Raw genomic sequence first — 23,741 nt, 5'->3', positions numbered from 1 at the left:
ATTTCTACACAGCGTTTTAAGACAACAAAAAAAATGTTGCTATCTTTCCAAATTTACCCTTGAAATTTCTCAATAATCTATAATGCATTTGAAATAATACAACATTTGATATTCAACAAACTGTACCCCCCCCCCCCACCCCTTCCCCCTTCCTCCTTTTGCAAAATAATAAAAGGCTTTGTTTTTAATAGTGATTCAACTTTACATGTTGCAGTTGTACCATTCCTCACAAGGAGGCTGCCCTTGCAAACTGTGATGAAGTTGATCCTATTGCTAAGGTATCTGATAATTGTTCTATTAATGAAATAATGTTTCTTCATGCTTTGATAATTTCCTGTATTGCGTTCAATTAATTTGTTTCTTGAACTCTCTTCAGTCAATAGGGGCTGTAAATTGCATTATAAGGAAACCTGCTGATGGGAAATTATTTGGCTGCAATACTGATTATGTTGGTGCAATTTCTGCTATTGAGGATGGCTTGCGAGGTTTATTTTTAAATTTGCTGTCTTATTAAAATGAGTTGTTCTTTAGATGTTCAAGTTGTTCAAACTGATGATCTTTTACAGGTTTACCTCATAATCCTGTTGATGGACCCTTGGCTGGTAAAATATTTGTGGTAATCGGTGCTGGCGGTGCTGGCAAAGCACTTGCTTATGGTGCAAAAGAAAAAGGTGCAAAGGTGGTGGTTGCTAATCGCACCTATGGTTAGACCCTAATTTCTTTTTTAAAAAATGCTGTGTAGTATTGTCATTTATTACACTGTTGGGATCATGCTTAATTGTCCTATATTATTACTATGTGTTGAAAACTGATAAATGTGCTTTTTGAAGAGCGAGCGAGAGAGCTGGCTGATATAGTTGGAGGACAGGCTTTGTCTCTTGCAGAACTTAGTACTTTCCATCCAGAAAATGGCATGATTCTGGCAAACACCACCTCCATTGGAATGCAACCGAAGATTGATGAGACACCGGCTCCGAAGGTTTCCCTCTTTGAATTGCCCATTTCAGATCAAAGAACTAATTGAATGAGTTGATCTTCAATGCCTGTAATTAGTTGTTTGCACTGTTCCTCATTTTCGTTTGGCTGTGAACACTGAAACAAACTGTGACTAATTTTGCAGGAAGCTTTGAGTTGCTATTCACTAGTTTTTGACGCTGTCTATACTCCAAAAATTACTAGATTGTTGCGGGAAGCAGAAGAATGTGGTGCAGAAATTGTTACTGGAGTAGAAATGTTCATAGGGCAAGCATACGAACAATACGAGAGGTTCACTGGATTGCCCGGTAAGATGAATTTGGTTAATGCTGCTTCTGTACGTTTTAACCGTCCTGGTGTATGTGACTACCTCTAATTATCTTCAAATTGTTATTCATCATGTTCATGCAGCACCAAAGGAACTGTTTAAAAGTATCATGTCAAAATATTGAAAGCAAGGTTTTGACATCTCAATCATGTACTGGCATGCATCACCTCGTTTCTTCTTCGCCTAAGATTTGAAAGCATTGTTATCCACTGAGAGAGAACAGGGAGAAACTCCCACACCCCTCATTTCTTCATCTTCTGCTCAGAAATAAGTATTCTAGAACTACTATCAGTACTATGTTGAAATTTTAAAGTTTTATCATAAAATAATTATTCATTTGAGTCCTCTAGTTTACTATTAAAAATATTTTTAGTAGAAATTTTCTACGGTGCCATACAACGTTACGTCATACTTTTGAGAAACTTAGCACCTCCCAGTCTCCATTGGTAGGCAACCCAAATTCAATCATCATTGCAAGAAAAAGGAAAATTGGAAGGGGGTGGGGGGATGGTTTGAATATTAGTTTTTACTCCCTCAGCCCCGTACCGTAATGTCTGTCTGATTTGATTTCTACACAGCGTTTTAAGACAACAAAAAAAATGTTGCTATCTTTCCAAATTTACCCTTGAAATTTCTCAATAATCTATAATGCATTTGAAGTATTCAACAAACTGTTAGACAAAGCTGTATGATACTTACATGAATTGCGGTAAAATTCCTAGATCTACCAACATGCACTTGAAAAACAAAAATAATTAGAACAGATCTCTAACTAGGTCTAGGTCAGTATGAATGGTAGTGGATTCCGGTGAAAACTTGCAGAATCCAAGAATATGTAAGTATCTAGCTCATTTTTAGGTTCAAAAATCTTATCTTAAGCAAATCATGGGAGTACCAAACCTGAACTAAGTTCTTACAACAACCCAGAACGGAACATTACACTCTTACACTCTTGCAGAGTATAAGGTCTACGATTCCGGAAGACAAACTCCGAACTCCTTGCAAAATCAACTCCGGCGAACTCGGACTTGGAAAACAAAAATCCAGCTACATGTAGTAACGTGGCTAAGTCTGCATGACACAAAAAATCAAAAGATCTATTTTGAAATCAAGGATTTCGGAAAGGATATACGGATTTAACACTCAGAATGACAAAATTAACTTATCGGACTAGCTAAATTTTTAGAGACAAGTAGGAGCATCTTCATCGTGAGGGGAGTGTAGCGAGAGACGGAAATGCTGGAATGATGAAGCTTCTCGACAAGTTTTCAGAAAAAAAAAAAGAAAAAAAAAAAGAAGCTTCTCGACAATGGATCTTTGTTTGACTAACCATATTTTTTATTATTATTATTATTAATCTTATTAATGTTATTAATAACATTTTTAATATAAATTATTTATTGTTTTCGAAAAAACATGGTGCACTGTTTTCTTATTAAATGTTATTATTATTATTATTAATATTTTTATATTATTATTATTGTTAGTATTGAAATTCTTAGTATTATATATTGTGTTAGAACATACTCTCAAAAAATATATTGTGTTAGAACAAAGCTAATCCTCAATTCAAGCTACTTATTTATGTATATTATTTTGGCTAGACAATGCTATACAGTCGAATAGTTAGACACTTAGACTAATTACACTTAACAATAGTAACAATTGATAGAGACTTATCTTTTTCGAACTTCTGTCTTGAAATAGGATAGCTACATCAAAGACCAAGTAAAAATTACAATTAATTAGAACACCAAAACTACTAATTACAACTATTAGGTTAAATCGTGCTAAAAAAAAAATAAAAAAAATAAAAAAAAATAAACCTACAGTAAGGTCCATAGCAAGTATTTTTGTAGCATTGTCTAAGGGATTCAAAGGTACACAGTAGCATTGTCTAAAAAACTACTAATTACAACTATTAGATTAAATTGGAGCATTGTAAAAAAAAAAAAAAAATTTGGATTCATCATCATTCATTATTTTCATATTCATTATTTTCATTAGTAGCATGAGGAAAAAAAAAAAAACTACAGTAAGGTACACTAATATACATTGCAGGTATTTAATAAATTGTAAATGACATAATTTACTCATTCTATTTTATTGTACTACTAAAATGACTTATTAAAAGATAAAAATACATGCATACAATACAATTCACATATATTTATAAACAAATTATAAAACTTAAGTCCCTGCATCGCACTGGTAAACTGCAAAAAGGAAAATTGGAAGGGGGTGGGGGATGGTTTGAATATTAGTTTTTACTCTATCAGTCCTGTCCCGTAATGCCTGTCTGATTTGGTTTCTACACGCGTTTTAAGACAACAAAAAAAAGTGTTGCTATCTTTCCAAATTTACCCTTGAAATTTCTCTCACCTTTCGCCAATAGCCAGTAAACGCATCAAATAAAGCAAACCCAGACAACATTTTTTTTTAAAACAACCCAGACAACTAAGGAGTCAAATTTTTCTCTGTTCACAACATCATTTTTTGCAAATTTCGTATCTTTCTTCTCCTTTCTTCCCTCCCTTCCGCCATTTCTCTCTTCTTTAAGCCATAAGGTTATGAGCCCATTCCATCAAGTAGAACAGCTCCAGCAACGGCGACCTTTGGACCTCCATATTTTCCAACAGTCCGAGCAGCGACGTCTGGTGGAGTCAGCGACTTCTAGCAGTGTGCATTGACGGCAGCTCGGCAGTGAGAAGAACCAAGTCTGGTTTGCAGTGAGAATAAGTAAATCACCAGCAAATTTAATGAATTCTTTTTCTCATTCTGGAAGTGGATTTGTTCAAAGCAATGGTCTTCCTGTTGAATTTGAAGAATGAGAATGCCAAAAACCAAGCAAAAAGACTTCCTAATAAAAAATAAATTTTGTAAAAGTAGTTGTACACTTACAAATAAATGTCTAGAAATTCTAAAAAGTTTAAAGGGTAAAATGGGAAATGTAGAATGATAGTAATGTTTAATTTTGAAAAGTGAACATTAATTTGGGACAAACAAAAAAGGAAAGTAGGATTGGTAAAATGAGACGGAGGGAGATTATTGAAATTATATGAACCTTCCCGCGAGCCCATATAACTACCAAAAAGAATTATTGATGGAGAAATGATCTATAAACTCTTAAATTGTGGAATCTATATCTATATCTATATATATATATAATAATAGAAGTGCCTAGCCAAGTTTCCCCCCAAACTTAGGGCTATTTTTGTAATATTAACCGTTGGACAAAAATGTCATTTTACAAGTATTTGCACCTATAAACACATCTATCTAACTATGTTTAGGATCTTAATTCCTCCTTTCTAATTTCTCATGAGTTACCTCCTAAGCAATATTTTTCTTCTCCAGATCAATCTTCATCTTCTCTATTTGCAGATGGCCTTGAACTTCTAAACAATCTTCATCTTTTCAGCACTGATCGCACAAATCCCTCTAAGAGTATTCATCTTCTCCCGTGCAATCTTCATCTTCTCCATTTGTAGATGGCATTGAACTTCAAAGCAATCTTCATCATCTCAGCACTTATTGCACAAATCATTCCAAGTAATATTCATCTTTTCCAATAGAATCTTCATCATTTACATTTGCAAATGGCTTTAAACTTCAAAGCAATCTTCATCATCTCAGCACTGATCACCCAAATCATTGCCAAGTAATATTCATCTTTTCCAATGCAATCTTCATCTTTTACATTTGCAAATGGCTTTAAACTTCAAAGTAATCTTCATCTTCTCAACACGTACTGATCGCACAAATCCATAACTATTCTTCAACAGCACGAAAAACAACACAATATTGCTATTGAAAACAAAACTATTTCAGCGGTTTTGATGAATCACAACATAATTGTCAGACTTAAGATTACTACACTAACAATTATATTTATTAGAACATATTACTATACCTATATTACTATTTTCCTAATTTAACTAATTAATTGAATATATTTAAATATAATTAAGAAATGATTATTTTGCTTATTAAAGAATTAATTGAATATATTTTAAAATGATTGAATCCTGGCAAATAAATTTAAAAAAAAAATCCACACAATTAATTAATTAATTTTAATTGCAATTATTATTGTTATTATTATTCTAATTAAGGAATTAAGAAATTAATTGAATAGATTTAAATATAATTAAGAAATGATTATTTTGCTTATTAAAGAATTAATTGAATATATTTAAATATAATTAAGAAATGATTATTTTGCTTATTAAAGAATTAATTGAATATATTTTAAAATGATTGAATCCTGGCAAATAAATTTAAAAAAAAAATCCACACAATTAATTAATTAATTTTAATTGCAATTATTATTGTTATTATTATTCTAATTAAGGAATTAAGAAATTAATTGTATAAATTAAATGTAATTAAGGAATTATTATTTTTCTAATTATGGAATTGACTGAATAGATTTTAATATGATTGACTAATAATTATTTTGTTAATTAAATTAATAATTAGACAAATTAATATACAGATATTATATATGGTAATTAATTCAATAATTACATAAATTACTATACATATATTACTTATTAAACCAAATTTTCACCTTTTATTTGGTTGATTTTTATATTTTTCCTAATATACTTTTTATCTAATCAATTTCAATACTACTATATAAATCATGCATTTAAAGAATTATATAACCTTATCAATTCCACATCTTCCGATTTATCTCACTATTTTAGCCACATAATAAAAAAAATACATATTGTATTTTTGTTAACAAAAATCTGCAAATCATAAGACGACATACATTACATGCATATGAAGGAAGTTAATGAAGTTTATAAACAAATCCAAATCGTCTGATGCTGAATATATATGCATATATAGTCCTCTTTGCTGATTGTCTCTCTTTCAATCTTGTGTCATCTATAATTTCAATCTTTATCCTAAATCTATTGCATACAAAAAAGGGAAATAAAACTATTGATCTAATTGAAAAAGGTGAATTGCATACAAAATAAGACAAATTGAATGCTAATATAAAGGCAAATTACATTAAAAAAGGCAAATTGCTTGCAAATTATTCTGATACATATGTCTTCTAATCAATTAGCATATTTTTAAAGTTTTCCAAATAAACTATTCCAGTACCACTATATAAATCATGTAACAAATTTCACATTTTCCATTCCATCTTACCACTTTAGCCTCATTACACAAAAAAAATCTACATGGTCCTTATTTTTGTTTTACTAAAGAAGATAAATGCCTACAATACTGTGTGAGCAATAAAAGTACAACTGATTCGTCTTTACGAAATAAAAAACAATCGAGTAGCAACCTTAGAATCTGTGCTCGAAGATGTGGAGGTATATTGGAAGTTTTTTGTTTATATTGTTTATATTTGTTTATTTAAATTTGTTTATGTTGTTTATTTATATTTGCTTAATTTATTTTTTGTTTCACGGCTAACCACGGTTGTTTTACTAATTCTTATTATTATGATTTATTATTTGGCACTAATCACTACTGTTTTTTGATTGGTTTATTTGTTTTGTTTTGTTTTTTTTTTTAAAATTTTGTATATTATTGATACATTAATACGGAGTATTATGCTTTATTTGGATTAAAAAAATGTGAAATATATTATATTGAATGATTTGATATATTATGTTGTGTGGTGCGTTTTTAGAATATTCTTANATTCTAATTAAACTAATAATGATACATATTACTATATAGATATTACTATTTTCTAAAATTAAGAAATTAATTGAATAGATTTAAATATAATTAAGGAATTGTTGCTAATTAAGGAATTGATTGAATAGATTTTAATACAAACGAATCTTGTATGGCAAAGAAATTTAAAAAAAAAAATCCACACAATTAATTAATTAATTTTAATTGCAATTATTATTGTTATTATTATTCTAATTAAGGAATTAAGAAATTAATTGTATAAATTAAATGTAATTAAGGAATTATTATTTTTCTAATTATGGAATTGACTGAATAGATTTTAATATGATTGACTAATAATTATTTTGTTAATTAAATTAATAATTAGACAAATTAATATACAGATATTATATATGGTAATTAATTCAATAATTACATAAATTACTATACATATATTACTTATTAAACCAAATTTTCACCTTTTATTTGGTTGATTTTTATATTTTTCCTAATATACTTTTTATCTAATCAATTTCAATACTACTATATAAATCATGCATTTAAAGAATTATATAACCTTATCAATTCCACATCTTCCGATTTATCTCACTATTTTAGCCACATAATAAAAAAAATACATATTGTATTTTTGTTAACAAAAATCTGCAAATCATAAGACGACATACATTACATGCATATGAAGGAAGTTAATGAAGTTTATAAACAAATCCAAATCGTCTGATGCTGAATATATATGCATATATAGTCCTCTTTGCTGATTGTCTCTCTTTCAATCTTGTGTCATCTATAATTTCAATCTTTATCCTAAATCTATTGCATACAAAAAAGGGAAATAAAACTATTGATCTAATTGAAAAAGGTGAATTGCATACAAAATAAGACAAATTGAATGCTAATATAAAGGCAAATTACATTAAAAAAGGCAAATTGCTTGCAAATTATTCTGATACATATGTCTTCTAATCAATTAGCATATTTTTAAAGTTTTCCAAATAAACTATTCCAGTACCACTATATAAATCATGTAACAAATTTCACATTTTCCATTCCATCTTACCACTTTAGCCTCATTACACAAAAAAAATCTACATGGTCCTTATTTTTGTTTTACTAAAGAAGATAAATGCCTACAATACTGTGTGAGCAATAAAAGTACAACTGATTCGTCTTTACGAAATAAAAAACAATCGAGTAGCAACCTTAGAATCTGTGCTCGAAGATGTGGAGGTATATTGGAAGTTTTTTGTTTATATTGTTTATATTTGTTTATTTAAATTTGTTTATGTTGTTTATTTATATTTGCTTAATTTATTTTTTGTTTCACGGCTAACCACGGTTGTTTTACTAATTCTTATTATTATGATTTATTATTTGGCACTAATCACTACTGTTTTTTGATTGGTTTATTTGTTTTGTTTTGTTTTTTTTTTTAAAATTTTGTATATTATTGATACATTAATACGGAGTATTATGCTTTATTTGGATTAAAAAAATGTGAAATATATTATATTGAATGATTTGATATATTATGTTGTGTGGTGCGTTTTTAGAATATTCTTAGCTTAGCACTTCAAGATTGTGTTTCCACACAATGTTGCATTTTTTGTAGTATATTTTGCTTGTGTTGACATTGTGTATGATCAGGTTGTACTTTGCTTTGGCAGTTTTTGAGAGAGTTTACTATGCCATGCTAATCACATCCCAACGAATTTGTTGAAATCTCTATATTTGAATCTCTTATTGAAGAAATGGGATAAAGTTACCGGTTTATTGGTTATTATGAATTAATAAATCTCACTCTACACAAGCTTTAGTCATTCATCATTAAAATAAACAAACACGTCCACCATGGACGTTGGCATACCTTAGGAGGGTAAAAGACTAAAAGTGATGTGGTTCTCAACATTTGAACAAAAATTAAACTCTCAACAGTATGCTACAATCGGTTTTAAAAATCAACTTGAAAATTGAATAATAGATTATAAAATCTCGCGAGACCATTTTTTAGACAATTAATTAAACAAATGTAGAAGTCTTACATTGGCAATCAAAATTTATCAATAAACTCATTTGAACATAAAGTGTTTGCCTCATATAAAGGTTTTTTCATTATATTGTAACAAAAAAAAAAAAAAACCTGTAATCTTTTAAATTTTGGTTTATTATTTTTTTTTTAAAAAAATTATATATCATTGATACATTAATACCGACTATTATGTTTTATTTGGATTAAAAAAAATATGAAATATATTATATTGAATTGAATGATTTGATTAAGTAGTTAGCTGCATTGTTCTTGGAGTGACGATAAATTATTTATATAGTTTGGCACTAAAGTAGATGAACGTACACTATGTCACTATGGAACTGATTTAAGTGCGCAAGTAATTGCGAGCTACCAAGCGTTTGGTTATATCAGACCAGAGTTTTTTGTATTTTTAGTCCCACGACTATAGTGACACTATTAGAATTGATTCACGACTTTTAAACTTTGTAATTTCAGTCCACGACTATTGTTTCTTTTGCAAAAATGGTCCTTCCGGTAGTTTTTTTTCGCCGGAAAAAAATTTCGGCGAATTTTTCGGTCAATTTTTCGTCGGAAAAAAATTGTGCATATTTTTTGTCATTTTTTGGCCGAATTTTTTTCCCCTTTCAAGCATGGTTAAATGGCCATTTACATGTTTAAAAAAATTTTCTCTTTCAAGCAAGAAAACATTGATTGGCATCTTCAACACGCCATCCATTTTTGAAAAAAAAAAAAAACTAATTCATTTCTAAAAAGTATGTGATCATGTCAGACTAGACTCTAAAATCATTTTGATTTTGGTAAACTAATTAAAATTAAAACTAATTAATTTCTAAAAAGATATGTAGCAAATTTAATCATTTAGAAATTAATTCTAATAGCGCCACTACAGTCGTGGACCGAAATTGCAAAGTTTGAAAGTCGTGGATCAATTCTAATAGCGCCACTACAGTCGTAGGACTAAAAATGCAAAAAACTCTATCAGACCACAATGTATAGGTTATATATATAATAACAGAAGTGGCTGGATAATATATATATATATATATATATATATATATATATATATATATATATAACATTTATATTTAAAGTATTAAAGTATAATTGTACAATAATAATTTAATTATCTAATAATTATTACAGTAATTAAAAAATTGATTGTATGTATATTAATATAATTGACTAATAATTATTATGATAAATAAATTAATAATTATAATAATAATTGTATAATTACAATTAAACATGGGTCGTTCAAATTTTTTTACTAATACAAAAATTAAAATTTGCATCTTTTTTAAATATAATTTTCTTAGTTATTATTCATATTGTTGGAATCATAATATATATGAAATACACTTAGGAATAAATGAAATTAATTATGTAAGTTTTTTCTATAAATTTATCTAAATGTGTACATGATTAATTAGAGACTATATTAATTATACAAAATTTAAATTTAAATTTTATATGCTATGAAAATAGATACTTAACCAAATATATGGAATTACAAATATATTATTATATTGTACATTTTAAAATATTTATATTTTTCAAATTTTCTATTTAAATTTATAGTAACATAAATTTTGTCCGTGCATCGCACGGGTAAAACACTAGTATTCTCATAGAAGGTAAGTACCAACTCGTATCCCTTGAGCAACAATTAGGCCTGCCAAGGGACACTGTTATCTACGAACATCTTTTTGAAGTTTTAAGAGCATAGATAGGATTAAGATAAGATCTCTGAGGATGAACCCACTCTAGTATTGTACGACAAAGGAAAAGGAAAATTACACGTTCATGATTTTAAAAGGCAAACAAGTTTTATTTCTTAAGGTAGGCTAAGTTGAGAATTACAAACTAGTAGTCTCGTTATAAAGGAGAGATGGAAGAAACTAGATGTTGGAGATAAGGCTTAATGGCCGACAGACCATGTACAATAATTTTAAATGACATGACTAGGAATGGCAATGAGGCGAGATGGGTACAGAGATGTATCTCCTGCCCCATATTCCCAGCCACTCCCTGCATCCGCACCTGCGCAGGTATTTGAAATTGGAATAAAGGCCAAATTGGCCACTGACGAAAGTGCATCAGGCCACTCGACCAAAAAAGCGTTCAATTACATCACTCAACGGCGCAAATCCGTTCGATTTCACCTGCTAGACAGTTTCCATCTCTTCTCCCGGTTAAGTGCTTACCTGGCGACTTACATGGCAATTTTTAACTTATTTCCTTTATTTTCCCTTGTCTCATATTCCACCGTGTAAGCAAGTGAAATATCCTTGCGACTGCAAAGCCCCAAATCGAAATCCCCAATTGTGAAACAAAATCCGAATTGAAAGAAACCCCCAAATCAGAAATTCGATCACTTCACATTTTCAAGTGTGACTGCAATCAGAAAACCCCAGATTTGAAGTGCCTGAGTTGTTGGTTCATTGAAGAGTTTTCACTTTGCATTTTCAATGATCGAAGTTGAGGTAAGATTTTCTGACTTATTTTATAGTTGGGTCTAGGTTAATTGTTTGTTTATGAGGAAAAGCATGACACTTTTTGTTGTTTGTAAACTGAAATGGAGACATATCTGGTGTGCTTTACTTATGTGGTCCATAGTTGTCTTTTTCTAAGCATTTTTATATAAAAAGGGAATAATCATGCTGTCGTTTTGGTGTGCATTATTTAATGGAACATAGCTTTACTTATGTGGTCCGTAAACCCTAATAATAAAGTTGAGAAATTGCCAAGTTGTTGAATGGAATATTGAGTCATACTTGTGGTCCCTAAACCCTAATGATAAAGTTCAAAATTGCTTGCATTGTTAAATGGAATGCTGAGTCATGGTTGTGGTCCCTAAACCATAACAATAAAGTAGATTGTTTAATTTACTATTATATTTATTGTTGTGTTATATTTACTGTTGTGCAAAAATCTGGAAGAATTATTTGTTGTTAGGTTTAATTGTTTAATTCATTTTGTAATTAAAATGCTGAGAATGGATTGTTTGTTGTTAGGTTTCGTAGTGATGTGCAGTGTAGAACTAGTAATACACCATGGGAGAATTTTGTGAAAGACTCAGAACTTAAGTACATTAATGGCGATGTTTGGAAAGTTGATATAGAACCAGATTTGCTTTCATACCCACACTTAGTGAAGTTCATAAAGGAATGTCAGTATGGAAAAATAGAAACACTGTATTACAAAGCACTCCATGAGCCATTGGACAAACTAAGAGATTTGTGGAATGATGCAAGTGTTCTAGACTGATAAACTAGCCATTAAATTTAAGTCATGTGATATATATGTGGATCATGGAATAGATGAGGCTGAATTAATTCCATGCTATTTGTTACCTGGGTATGAAGGGAATGTTGAAGGTAATGAGGGAGATTATAATGTAGGTAAAGAAGGGAATGCTGAGGGCAATGAGGGAGATTGTAATGTAGGTGAAGAAGGGAATGTTGAGGGTAATGAGGGAGATTGTAATGGAGCAGAAGAAGGGAATGTTGAGCTTAATGCTGAGGGTGATTGTAATTTAGGTGATGAAGGGAATCATGATGTTAATGTTGAGGTTAATGAGGAAACAAGTGATAATGACTGTACTGTAGGTGATGAAGGGAGTGATGAAGACAGCGATGAAGGTTATGAAAATCATGAAGGTGATGAAGATAGTGATAATTCTGCTGAAGAATATAGTGGATATTCTGATTTTGAGAATGATATTGGAGGAGTTACCTAAGAGGATGATGCACACATTAATGTAGATGTGCAGTATGAAGTGGAAAATAAGGGTACTGTTAAGGGAAAGGGGAAGGAGGTTAAGGGCAAGGTTAAGACCACCAAGGCTAAGGTCAGTGCATTGAATGTAGAAGACAGTAAACAGAAAAAAAAATTGAGGGTGAGGCATGTAGTAATGCCTACTATTATGACTCAGCAGACCCACCAACCCAAGAGTCAAAAGAAGAAGAAAAAGAAGAAGTGACAGAGAAAATAACACCTCCAAGCAGGAACTGTAAGCTGCCATCGTATAATCCTGAATGTGATTTCCCTGAGCTGGAAAAAGGGTTGTTATTTGAGGATGCTACACAATTTAAGACTGCTATGATCAAGTATGCACTTCATTTTAAAAGGGATATATACTTCTACAAAAATGAGAGTATGAGGGTGAGGGTAAAATGTGCTAAGGGGTGTCCATTTCTTTGCCATTGATGTTGGGAAGAAAGGTATAGTTGTTTCCAACTGAAAACCTGCATACTTGACCATAGGTGTAATTGTAAATAGTGGCTGAAATTAGTAACTCAAAAATGGTTGGAACAAAAATATGAGGACATTATTGTAAAAGACCCAACAATGCAACACACCAAACTCAGGGATCATATTCAGACAGATTTGAAGATTAATTTGACAATAAGTATGGTGAGGACGGCACAAAGAGTAGTATTACAAAGGGTGAATCTTGGATATTCAGAACAGTTCAAGAGAATAAGAGATTATGCTCAGGAGCTAGCATCTTGGAAGCACAGTTATTATCAACACTACAAGGGTAGTTCCAGAAGCACCTTGTACATTTCAGAGGCTCTATGTATGTTTCCAAGCAATGAAAAGAGGGTTTAGTGATGGGTGTAGACCTATAATTGGATTGGATGGATGTTTTCTCAAAGGGTTATGAAAGGTGAGCTGCTAGCTGCTGTTGGGAGGGATGCTAATAACCAAATGTATCCAATTGCTTGGGCAGTTGTGGAGATAGAAAACACATACTCATGGAGATGGTTTTTTACAGTTATTGGTTCAAGACTTGGGAATTACCAACAGCTGGAATTGGACAATAATATCGGACCAACAAAAGGTAATAATTTCCAGTTTCTATTTCTGTTTACTGCTTTCCCTTAAGTAGTTCACAATTTCCAGTTTCTGTTTCTGTTCTACAGGGTTTAGTGAATGTGATCCAGGAGATTCTGCCTAATGTGGAACATAGGAACTGTGCAATACACATACATGCAAATTGGAGCAAGAAGCATAGAGGAAAAGTGTTGAAAAAACACTTTTGGACGTGTGCAAATGCAACCACACTAGAACAGTTTGAGGAAATGGTTGAGAAACTATGATTGAAGGATGCACAAGCAAAAGAAGATTTAACTAACTACCCTGAAAAGTTTTGGTGCAAAGCTTTTATGAAAACTGAAGTGAAGTGTGATTCAGTTAATAACAAAATGCGTGAAGTGTGATTCAGTTAATAACAAAATGTGTGAAGCTTTTAATGGCACAATAGTGAAGGCAAGGAGCAACTCAATAGTGAAGATGTTGGAAGATATAAGGGTAGCCACAATGACAAGGATTGCAAGATGCAGAAAACATGTTGAGAAATGGCCTGGTAACTTTGGACCTAGGATCATGAAAAAGCTTAATGAGAACATAGTTGAAGGTATAGGTTGGCATGTTGACTTCAACGGGGATGATGGTTATGAGACCAAGAAGGGTAGACAACAATTCAAAGTGAAGCTACAGGGGAAAACATGCTCATGTAGATCTTGGGACCTCACGGACATACCTTGCCCACATGCATGTTGTGCCATCTTTGATCTAGGCAAGGATCCAGAAGAGTTCATTGATGCATGCTACTCAAAGGAAGTGTACAAAAAGATTTATAGTCACACCATCCAACCATTCAATGGTAAACTCAGCTGGCCTAGGACGCATTGTGAAGAAATAAAAGCACCTTTACCAAGGCCAATGACTGGAAGGACAAATGAAAAAGAGAACCGTGAGCCAAATGAACCCCCTGTTGGAAAAATTTCTAGGCAAGGTAGAGTTATGACATGTTCGATTTGTAAACAAAAGGATCATCAAAAGAAGGTTTGCCCTGCAAAGAATTTTGTGGCAGCTGGTGGTGGTTTTGCCTCAGGTTGTGATTCTGCCTCAACAAGTATGCCTGTTGTTGTCCATGCTTCTGTTGTTGCCTCAACTACTATGCCATCTGCTGCCTCAACTACTATGCCTTCTAGGAGAAACAAACACAGAAAAAAAATCAGGTGGCTTTGGTGTATACATCAACCAAAATACTGGAACACAAATATTGAATGTAAGTGAATCATTGTTCTTACATTGATATACTTTTGTGAGTTTATATGGAGCATGACTAATGTATTAATGTTTGTGTATTATGTAGCCTGGAGGAAAAGGCCAACAAGTTCTATCAGTTGGAAGGAATGCAAGTGCAAGTGCAAGTGCCAAGAAAAAACAGTAGTGCAGCAACTGTGGAACAATGTTTTTGTAATTTGTGGTTAGAGTGTTGACTGGAAGGACTAAGTTGGAGTAATTGGTTAGAATGTTTTTTGGGTAGAATGTATTTTGGTTATAATGGTACTGTAACTACTGCCTATGGCCTAATTACTCATATTTTGTTACTGAATTGCAATGACAATGGTTTATGGTTTATTTATGGTTTATGGTTAACAATTATGGTTTTGGTTTACATTTCCAGTTTTGGTTTATGGTTAACAGTTATGGTTTTGGTTTACATTTTCAGTTTTGGTTTATGGTTAACAATTATGGTTTACTTATGGTTTATGGTTTACATTTCCAGTTTTGGTTTATGGTTTACTTATGGTTTATGGTTTACATAAATGGTTTTGATTTATGGTTTATGGTTTATTTATGATATATAGTTAACAGTTATGGTTTACTTATAGCTTATGATTTACAATTATGGTTTTGAAATAAATTACCAATACACTTAAACTTAATTCACATGGACAGTAAATAAACAACCATTCATATTCATTCATCATGAGGTTAATGCATATACAACTCCAAAATTAAACCTAACACAACTCCAACCTAACATTAAACGATAACATTAAACCATAAAATTGCAGTTAAAACTACTACAACTCTAACACCTACAACTTTAATCACATTTACACAACTATGATGGTCAAATGTATTCATTTTCTTCGTTGATTCTTCAAGCCTCCCCAACCTCTGCTGGACCACCAAAATTTCATCTCTTAAGCTTTCAACAATCCTTTTGCAATCCATTACATCAATTTTTGTAGATTTGCTCTATAGCTCCAAGTCCTTGAATGATATCCTCAACATAAAGGAAAAAACCACACCCATTTCCCTGAAAAAAAACACTGTAAACCCTAGTTCAAAGTCAAACAAACTATGAAATAACAAAAGTATGAAATCTAACCTTCCAATTTTGACAACCAAAAAATTTTCTTCCACTATCTCGAGCTGTGCATATTGGGGATTTCAACCCACATTTACAATACAAACATGGCTCGTATTGGAGAGTAAAATTGCGATTTGGTATTCTTGGAGAACTTGAAGACGACCTTGAATTGGAAAAATCCATAAACTTTGTGCCTCACCTGCGCCTAGGGTTCTGCCTCACCTGCCTCACAGACGCTGGAATGGTTGGAGACGATGAAGGACTATCACTGGAACGCTCAAAGAACAACTAAATGTCGAAATTAATTTGGGGAATTTTCTCAGACTATGTTGTCGTTGTGCTTACATGCTGGAATAGTTGGAGTAAGGAAAATAAAGGAAATAAGTTACAAATTTCCATGCAAGAAAGCCAGGTAAGCACTTAACCGGGAGAAGGGGTGGAAACCGGCTAGCAGGTGAAATCGAACGGATTTGCGCTGTTGAGTGATGTAATTGAATATTTTTTTGGTCGAGTGGCCTAATTGCACTTTCGCGTTACGTTCAGTGGCCAATTTGGCCCTTATTCCTTTGAAATTTCTACGAAGATTTTTACCCAGTCATAGCTCTAATTATTAATATTACACTTAAATCTAATAAAAAATTTATATTACAATTCGAATTATCACAATGATTCTTTTTATAAGTTTGAACATAATTCTAAAATTTAATAAGAGCCAGTGTTGTTAGTCCTTAATTGAAACTAAAATTGTGTTTGTAATATAAATTGTATTAAGTGTTTGCTCATTATGTTATTAGTGTTGTTCCTTTTCAATTTTCATAAACAAAAAACTAAACAATGAAATCGTAATTCAATTGAATTCCCGAGGCACCATCACATAAAAAAGTTTAGCTTATTATGTATTTTTAATTATAAAAGACACATAAATTTATACAATAATATATATATATATATATATATATATATATATATATATATAAAGTGCGGGTGCAAGTGCGAGGCGACGATACAAAAACCCGTCCGTGTATACAAAAACCCCCCTATTTCCACACCCATTACCTAAATCGTTCGAATATTTTAAAACCCGTATGGATGGAATGCGGGAAATCCATAGGGTGCTGGTAAAATTCTCATCTCTAGACATGACGTAAATGTAATAACAATACATTATGATAAAGGATAATATTAGATTAAGATTGAATCTTCTTTATGAAAAGATAAAATTTTCAGTTTAGTAGCGTCATTTTTATTGTACTATTACCTTTCTTCTTTTAGTAATGTTTTCCTTTCGAGATGGAATAGTCCCATCCATCTTGGCTTCCTCTGTAGCTTTCCCATTCATTTTTGGATTCAAAATCAAGTATCAAAACCTCATATGATGTTGTGTCTGACTTTGTTGAATAGTTTGAATAATTATAGTATTCTTGATAGATCTTCCACTCCTGCCTACTCATGTCAATATATTTCTTCTTGAGTCAGATTTGTTTATTATTTTCAGGAGTATGTGGTCTTAGGCTTTGGCTGGCTCGTCTTCTTTTGCTTCAATTGTTGCTTGCATCTATTCATCCTTCTTTCATAGTAAACTTCACGAGATGCATTTGTAGATATGCAAAATTTGGAAACGATAAATGGGTTCATAAAATTACAATAATTATACTATGACCGGGTTTATTATATACCTTACAAAGTGGGCCCATCACGTTTAACATATTGAATGTTCACAATTCAAAATTGTGAACATTCAGAATGTAAATTGCGAAAATTTATGTCGTTCGGAAAGCAGGAAAATGATTTCTGAACAATATTTCCTGGAAAATGAGTCATTTTTTAGAAAACATTTTCCTTTGCCGTGTTTGGTTGCGTTTTAAAAAACTGTCTTAGTGTGTTTGGTTCATTTTCAAGAAAAATGAGTAGAATTGTATAATTAAACATTTTAATTATTTTTTTAGAATATAAAAATATTTATAATAATATTAAATATAATTTTATTTATTAGAAATTAAAACAAAAGATAAATACGTAACAATTTCTTAGCTGGGGAAGATGGAGAGGAGTTGAGGAGGCAGAGTTGATATGTACACAAAACAATGAAACAAAATGTGGTTTGAACAGATGAATGAGAATAAGAAATTGAGAATGCAAACTTTGCTATAATATTAGGATCTAAATATGGCAAGTCACATTTCTGAAATCGAAAAAAAAATTACTCCGTACTAGTTTCCGGCTTAAAATGACTTATGCCAAAATTTGGCATAAGTAATTTTCCGCCAAAATGCTTCATTTTTCCCAGTCAACGGAAAATATTTTCCGTTGACTGAATTTTCCTATTGCGTCCAAACACTGAAAACTCAAAAAACATTTTTTCAGAAGTGATTTTCCGGATTTCCAAACGGACCCTTAGTTGTAAATATTTAGTATATAAATTGTGAGCATTCAGTATATAAATTCTGTATTTTGAATACGGATTCACCTTGCAAGGTGGACCCGGATACACAGAATAATTTGTCCATTTTATAAATGATATTATTTATGTGGACATTATTATAGAGTATATAACGGTATGGTTATAATCGTCTCTATGTTCATATCTCAATAATACTTTCTGTTAAAGTTTGTATTATATATATATATATATATATATATATATATATATATATATATATATATATATATATATATATATATTCTTTGTAACATGTAGGCTATGTTTGACAAACCTAGCTAAAAAGGTATCTAAAAGCTGAAAATTAGCTGAAACATATAAGCTCGAAGTTGAAATCTGAAGAGGACTAAAAATGACATCTTCATATAATTTAAATAGTTTTAAATTTAAATAGGTTTGTTTATATGTTAAAATATAAAATAATGAAATCAATATATTTTAATAAAATACTCCCTCCGTCCCGAATTGGATGTCTCATTTCCTTTTTGCACGCTTTTTAAGAAATTAAAGTTAATGTGGTGTGTTTTCCAATTATACCCCCAACTTTTTCACTTTTGAAAATAAAAGCAATAAAGAAAGCAAAAGTCATAAGGGTGAATTGGGAAAAGTAGAATGATGGTGATGTTCAATTTTGGAAAGAGGACAACATTTTGGGACAAACTAAAAAGGAAAGTAAGACAGGTAAAATGGGACGGAGGGAGTATAAAGTAAGAACGTATATTTGAAAATATATAAAGTAAAACAAAATGTTTATAATTCATAAGATTAGTTCATACAAAAATTAATGTTCAAACATAAATGTCAAATTAAAATTACAATCAAACATATTGAAAAGAAAATGCCAAAATGGTTTTAATTGGGATGGGTAAAGGATGTGATTTATTTAAAATAATAAGGATAAAGATGGAAAAAAAAGTTAAAAAGCTACTAGCTTATTTTTTTAAAAAGTTATCTAAAGTAGCTTTTCAAAATAAGCTCTTATTTTAAGGAGTGAATTCCAGCAATGGTCTTTCGACTATGTTGATTTTCCAAAATTAGCCCCCGACTTTTAATTTGGACAATTTAAGTCCATTGACTTTCAAATTTTTTTCGATGTTGGTCCTTTCGTCAAATTTTGGTCAAGTTGAGGTCAAATGAATGGGTAAAATTGCATGTTCACCTATTTAGTGTATTATTACTCATAAGTCTCTTCGACTGAGATTTGAGATTATATGGCTTCGATTGAGACTTCGACTGAGATTATATTCATATATACAGCGTATATGACAGGAAAATAGCAATCTTACCCCTTCATTTCCCTTCATTTGATCTCAACTTAACCAAAATTTGACGAAAGGACCAACATTGGAAAGAATTTGAAAGTAAGGAACCTAAATTGTACAAATTAAAAGTCGATGATTAATTTTGGAAAATCAACATAGTCAAAGGACCATTGCTGGAATTAACTCTATTTTAAGCTATAAGCTCCTAAATAAACTCTGCCAAAAAAGAGTATGGAATGAAAATATGACTCTTCTACATATCATTTGTTGTCTCTATTCTCTCTACTGTTTTCACCGGTTAGGAGCTAACGAGCATCAAACTTTACAACACGTTATGAGCACGCACAGTACACCGTGGTAAACGGTAATTTTTATGCTAAATAGCATATGTATGCCTGTGAATTTTGATAATATTAACTATATATATTCTTTTCGGCATACATTTCCAAGCATATAGAATGGTAAGAGCTACAGTAACATGTTAATTAGTATTACCATAATACCATCTATTTAGCCAAATTGAATAAATTTTGGTTTATTCAAAATGTATAAACAAAATGTATACATTGTTATACTTGCAATCTCATATGACAGAAAATTGAACAGAAACCAACATAAAATATGTTGCCTACATGATTGAGTTGCCCATCCTTTTTCATCTTAGTAAATCTTGAACCATAAAATCCTCCGAACTCCATTTTTTTTTCTGCAAGCCAAAATGGAGTCCTGAATCCCTAATTTCTCCCTAAGCAAACATAGTACTACTGAGAAACTTAGAAACGGGTATATTTTCGAAAACTTGGCAAGTGTTAATAGCAAAATCGAAACGAAAAATCATCGCAAACTACTGTTTTTGGCCGATCTGCGTTCTTAGGACAGTGGCGTTGCCGATGGCAACGACGGTTCTATTCATCCGACCCTCCGGTAGAGGGCGGCGGCTCGCGATCGCCCAGTGCTTGGGCCGTTGGAGGAAGCAGCAACATCGGGCGCTGGTTGTCGCCGGCGATGGACGGCAAGCGCGGTGGCAACAGTGGCTACACGGCAGCGGCGTTTTCGCGATCGGCCGACTCTTCGGCAGAGGGCGACGGCGACGGCGGCACTAATTCGCGATCGCTCCTGGTTGGCGATGCCGGCGACGAAGTCCGGCGCGGTGGACAGTTGGAGACCTCCAGCCGTGACGGCGAGCGCAGGTCTCCGGGGTACTTTCTCCGACAGAGCTTATTATTGACCTCGGATCCCAAAAAAGTGCTGCATGGATATTGGATACTGGACAAGGTAAAGTAGACTCTTTGAGTCCATCTTTACTTTAAGGAAAGATGGACTCAAGGAGTCCATCTTTCAGTTGCCCAAAGACAAACAACACGGCTTTCATTTTTCAGTTGCCCAAAGAACAAGGCTTTGTTTTTGCTTTGTTTTTATTAATACAATTATCTGTTTTTATTAATAAAATTATCTACCCAAAAAATCACGGCTTTGTTTTTTATAATTTAGATTTTTTTTGCTTGTTCACATATTATAAGAGATGATGAGTCCGTTTTTTTTTTTTTTTTTTTGCAAATCACCACGTCACGTTGTTAACATTTCTAAAAATAGTTTTCATGTACACGTCGAAAAACCTTATCTATTTCCAATATTATGTGCGTGCATTCGACAACGTTATTAACTTGTGGTCTATATCCTATGCAGTGTGATAGGAATTGTAAAGTCCAAACTCACAGGATCCAATAACAATAACAAACTATGTAAACTTAATAATAAAGCGCATTAATTAATTCAGAAATTAGCACAACACAATTGCACGTTTGATTTGAAGTTCCAGAATGTGGTCTCGTAGTCAAATTTAATAATTCGTTAGCAACTATCATACAGTACATAATAGACAATCACCTCGGCTGATGACTTCATTCGTGCCTAAATAAAAATTAGCATTAGTTAATTGCACAATATAAAAGCGTAGACAATTCATATAAAATGTTTTATGAAAACTTTATCCGGTGTTATTTAAATGGTTAAGTTCACCATATAGATTGTCACGAATGTAATATTTAACGGAACACGGATAAATATTTTCAACATGACAGTTACTAATAACCAACATTTGTATAACATTGTCTGCTACATTGAATAAGATCACATCATCTGTTCGTGCTATTTGAAAATGCGACGTAATTTCTTCCCACTGTTCGGTGAACCATACCGATTGAAAGTTGATTTCAATTTTTCTATGTCCTACTATAATTTTAAGAGGCTCACTGAACACGTCTGCGATACTAAGGAATCGAGATAATCTCGAAAGCTACAAATGTGAAAAAAAAAATTAGTGAAATAAAGATAATGTTGAAAGAAGTATAAGGTACAATGTATAATGTTACTTATCGCGGACCGTGTAGACAATTTAACATAGAGAGAATGCCATGCATTTATTTGATTAAATGAAAAAGATGGTGGTAGAGCGGACCTTGCGTTGACCCGTATTTGGTCTAGCACAAAATGAAAAAGATGAGTTAATATTTGTAGTAAAATATATAATTTGTATATGATAATTTATTACGTGATGATACCTGTAACACCCCAATTTTCAACTCTTACATTTATTACAAATCAATATTCATATGCTGCGGAAGCTTACATCTTATCAGCAGAAAACTGGGTGCTACCGCCACACCTAGAGTGAATTCTATCACATCTTTGACAAACTCCACTCTAAGTGCACAGGCTAAACTTACAACATTAACAACAATCCCTGTCTACATCAAAGAGTAGACCCCAACCTCAACTTCCATCCTATTCAAAGCTCATCGGGCTACAGGAACCCACCCTATATAACATCTGTTATCAGAAAACACATTGAAGTGTAGTTAGCACGAAGGCTAAGTAAGGATATCCATGGGTTATTCAAAACTAAATAAAGGTTTTGGTAAAACTTTTTACATGGAAACCCTATACCTTACTCATCAGCAGGGATTCTACCTGCAACAGTTATAAATGGCAACTTGCACACATATTAGGCAAAATTCAACATCATCTTGAATCATTTTCCCTCTAGACGAGGTCATTTAATAATTATTTACTTACCCAAAGAATGTATTGCTAAACATTTAAGCATGCAAGTAAGTAATGGAAAAAAAAAACACAAATCTCACATTTTTACTCTCAATCACTTTATTTGTAAAACATTTCCCTCATAAGGTAATTCTCATCACTTTTCACTTTTCAAAGAGAGATCACCCACAACCTTTGGGTATTTAAATACTTGTCACATATCTCTTTCCCGTAGCTACAGCGTAACTACATTCATATTTCAAAATCCACTTGGTCCTAGATAGAAAGTGTGAAGCCTCTGGAGTATTCTTTCTCCACTTTTGACTGACCACTTGGATCGTTCAACTCGGGTTCAGTGGTCATCGCCCGGTCTAATACTGATCCCCTGGACTTATAGGAGCGTTGGAATGATTCCTAGCTAGCCTCACTAGGTTCATAAGAACGACCCCTACCCGAAAGTAGAGTGACTATACTTAAGTGTGCACACCCCCGCAGGAGACCCTTTTCCTTCCGGGTGATATAGTACTCGGCGAATAGACTTCGCCCACAGTATGAACTGGTCATACAATAACATAACCACCATACGGGAAGGCACTTTAAGCTCTCTATCCCGTAGGCTACAAGACAAGGTCCTTCACCACTTTTACTAGAACTAAGGTTTGAAAACATTTTTCCACCTTTTCCCTTTTCTTGCTTTGAAAATATTTTGGACATACTTGAGTCAATTCCAATACTCGGAAATCGATTCCCCCTTTTAACCAAATCCGGAAATTTCCCTTTTCTCTTGCAAAACATTTAGATAATCCACTAAC

At 32.1% G+C, this 23,741-nt stretch overlaps 1 protein-coding gene across 1 annotated transcript; it reads left to right on the top strand.

Moving 5' to 3' along the window:
* Window positions 1-209: 209 nt before the first annotated feature.
* On the top strand, window positions 210-1,648 carry LOC116015731 (bifunctional 3-dehydroquinate dehydratase/shikimate dehydrogenase, chloroplastic-like; the record flags this gene model as incomplete). The annotated part of the gene is made up of 6 exons (XM_031255904.1): window positions 210-278; window positions 377-485; window positions 567-704; window positions 831-979; window positions 1,121-1,283; window positions 1,387-1,648. Coding segments are annotated over 6 exons (669 nt in total), but the record flags the coding sequence as incomplete, so codon positions are not given.
* Window positions 1,649-23,741: the final 22,093 nt, after the last annotated feature.

The sequence above is a fragment of the Ipomoea triloba genome, chromosome 4 (genome assembly GCF_003576645.1).
Source record: "Ipomoea triloba cultivar NCNSP0323 chromosome 4, ASM357664v1".
NCBI lineage: Eukaryota > Viridiplantae > Streptophyta > Magnoliopsida > Solanales > Convolvulaceae > Ipomoea > Ipomoea triloba.
The sequence above is the reverse complement of the archived record's forward strand: the minus strand, read 5'-3'. Positions and strand labels throughout refer to the sequence as shown.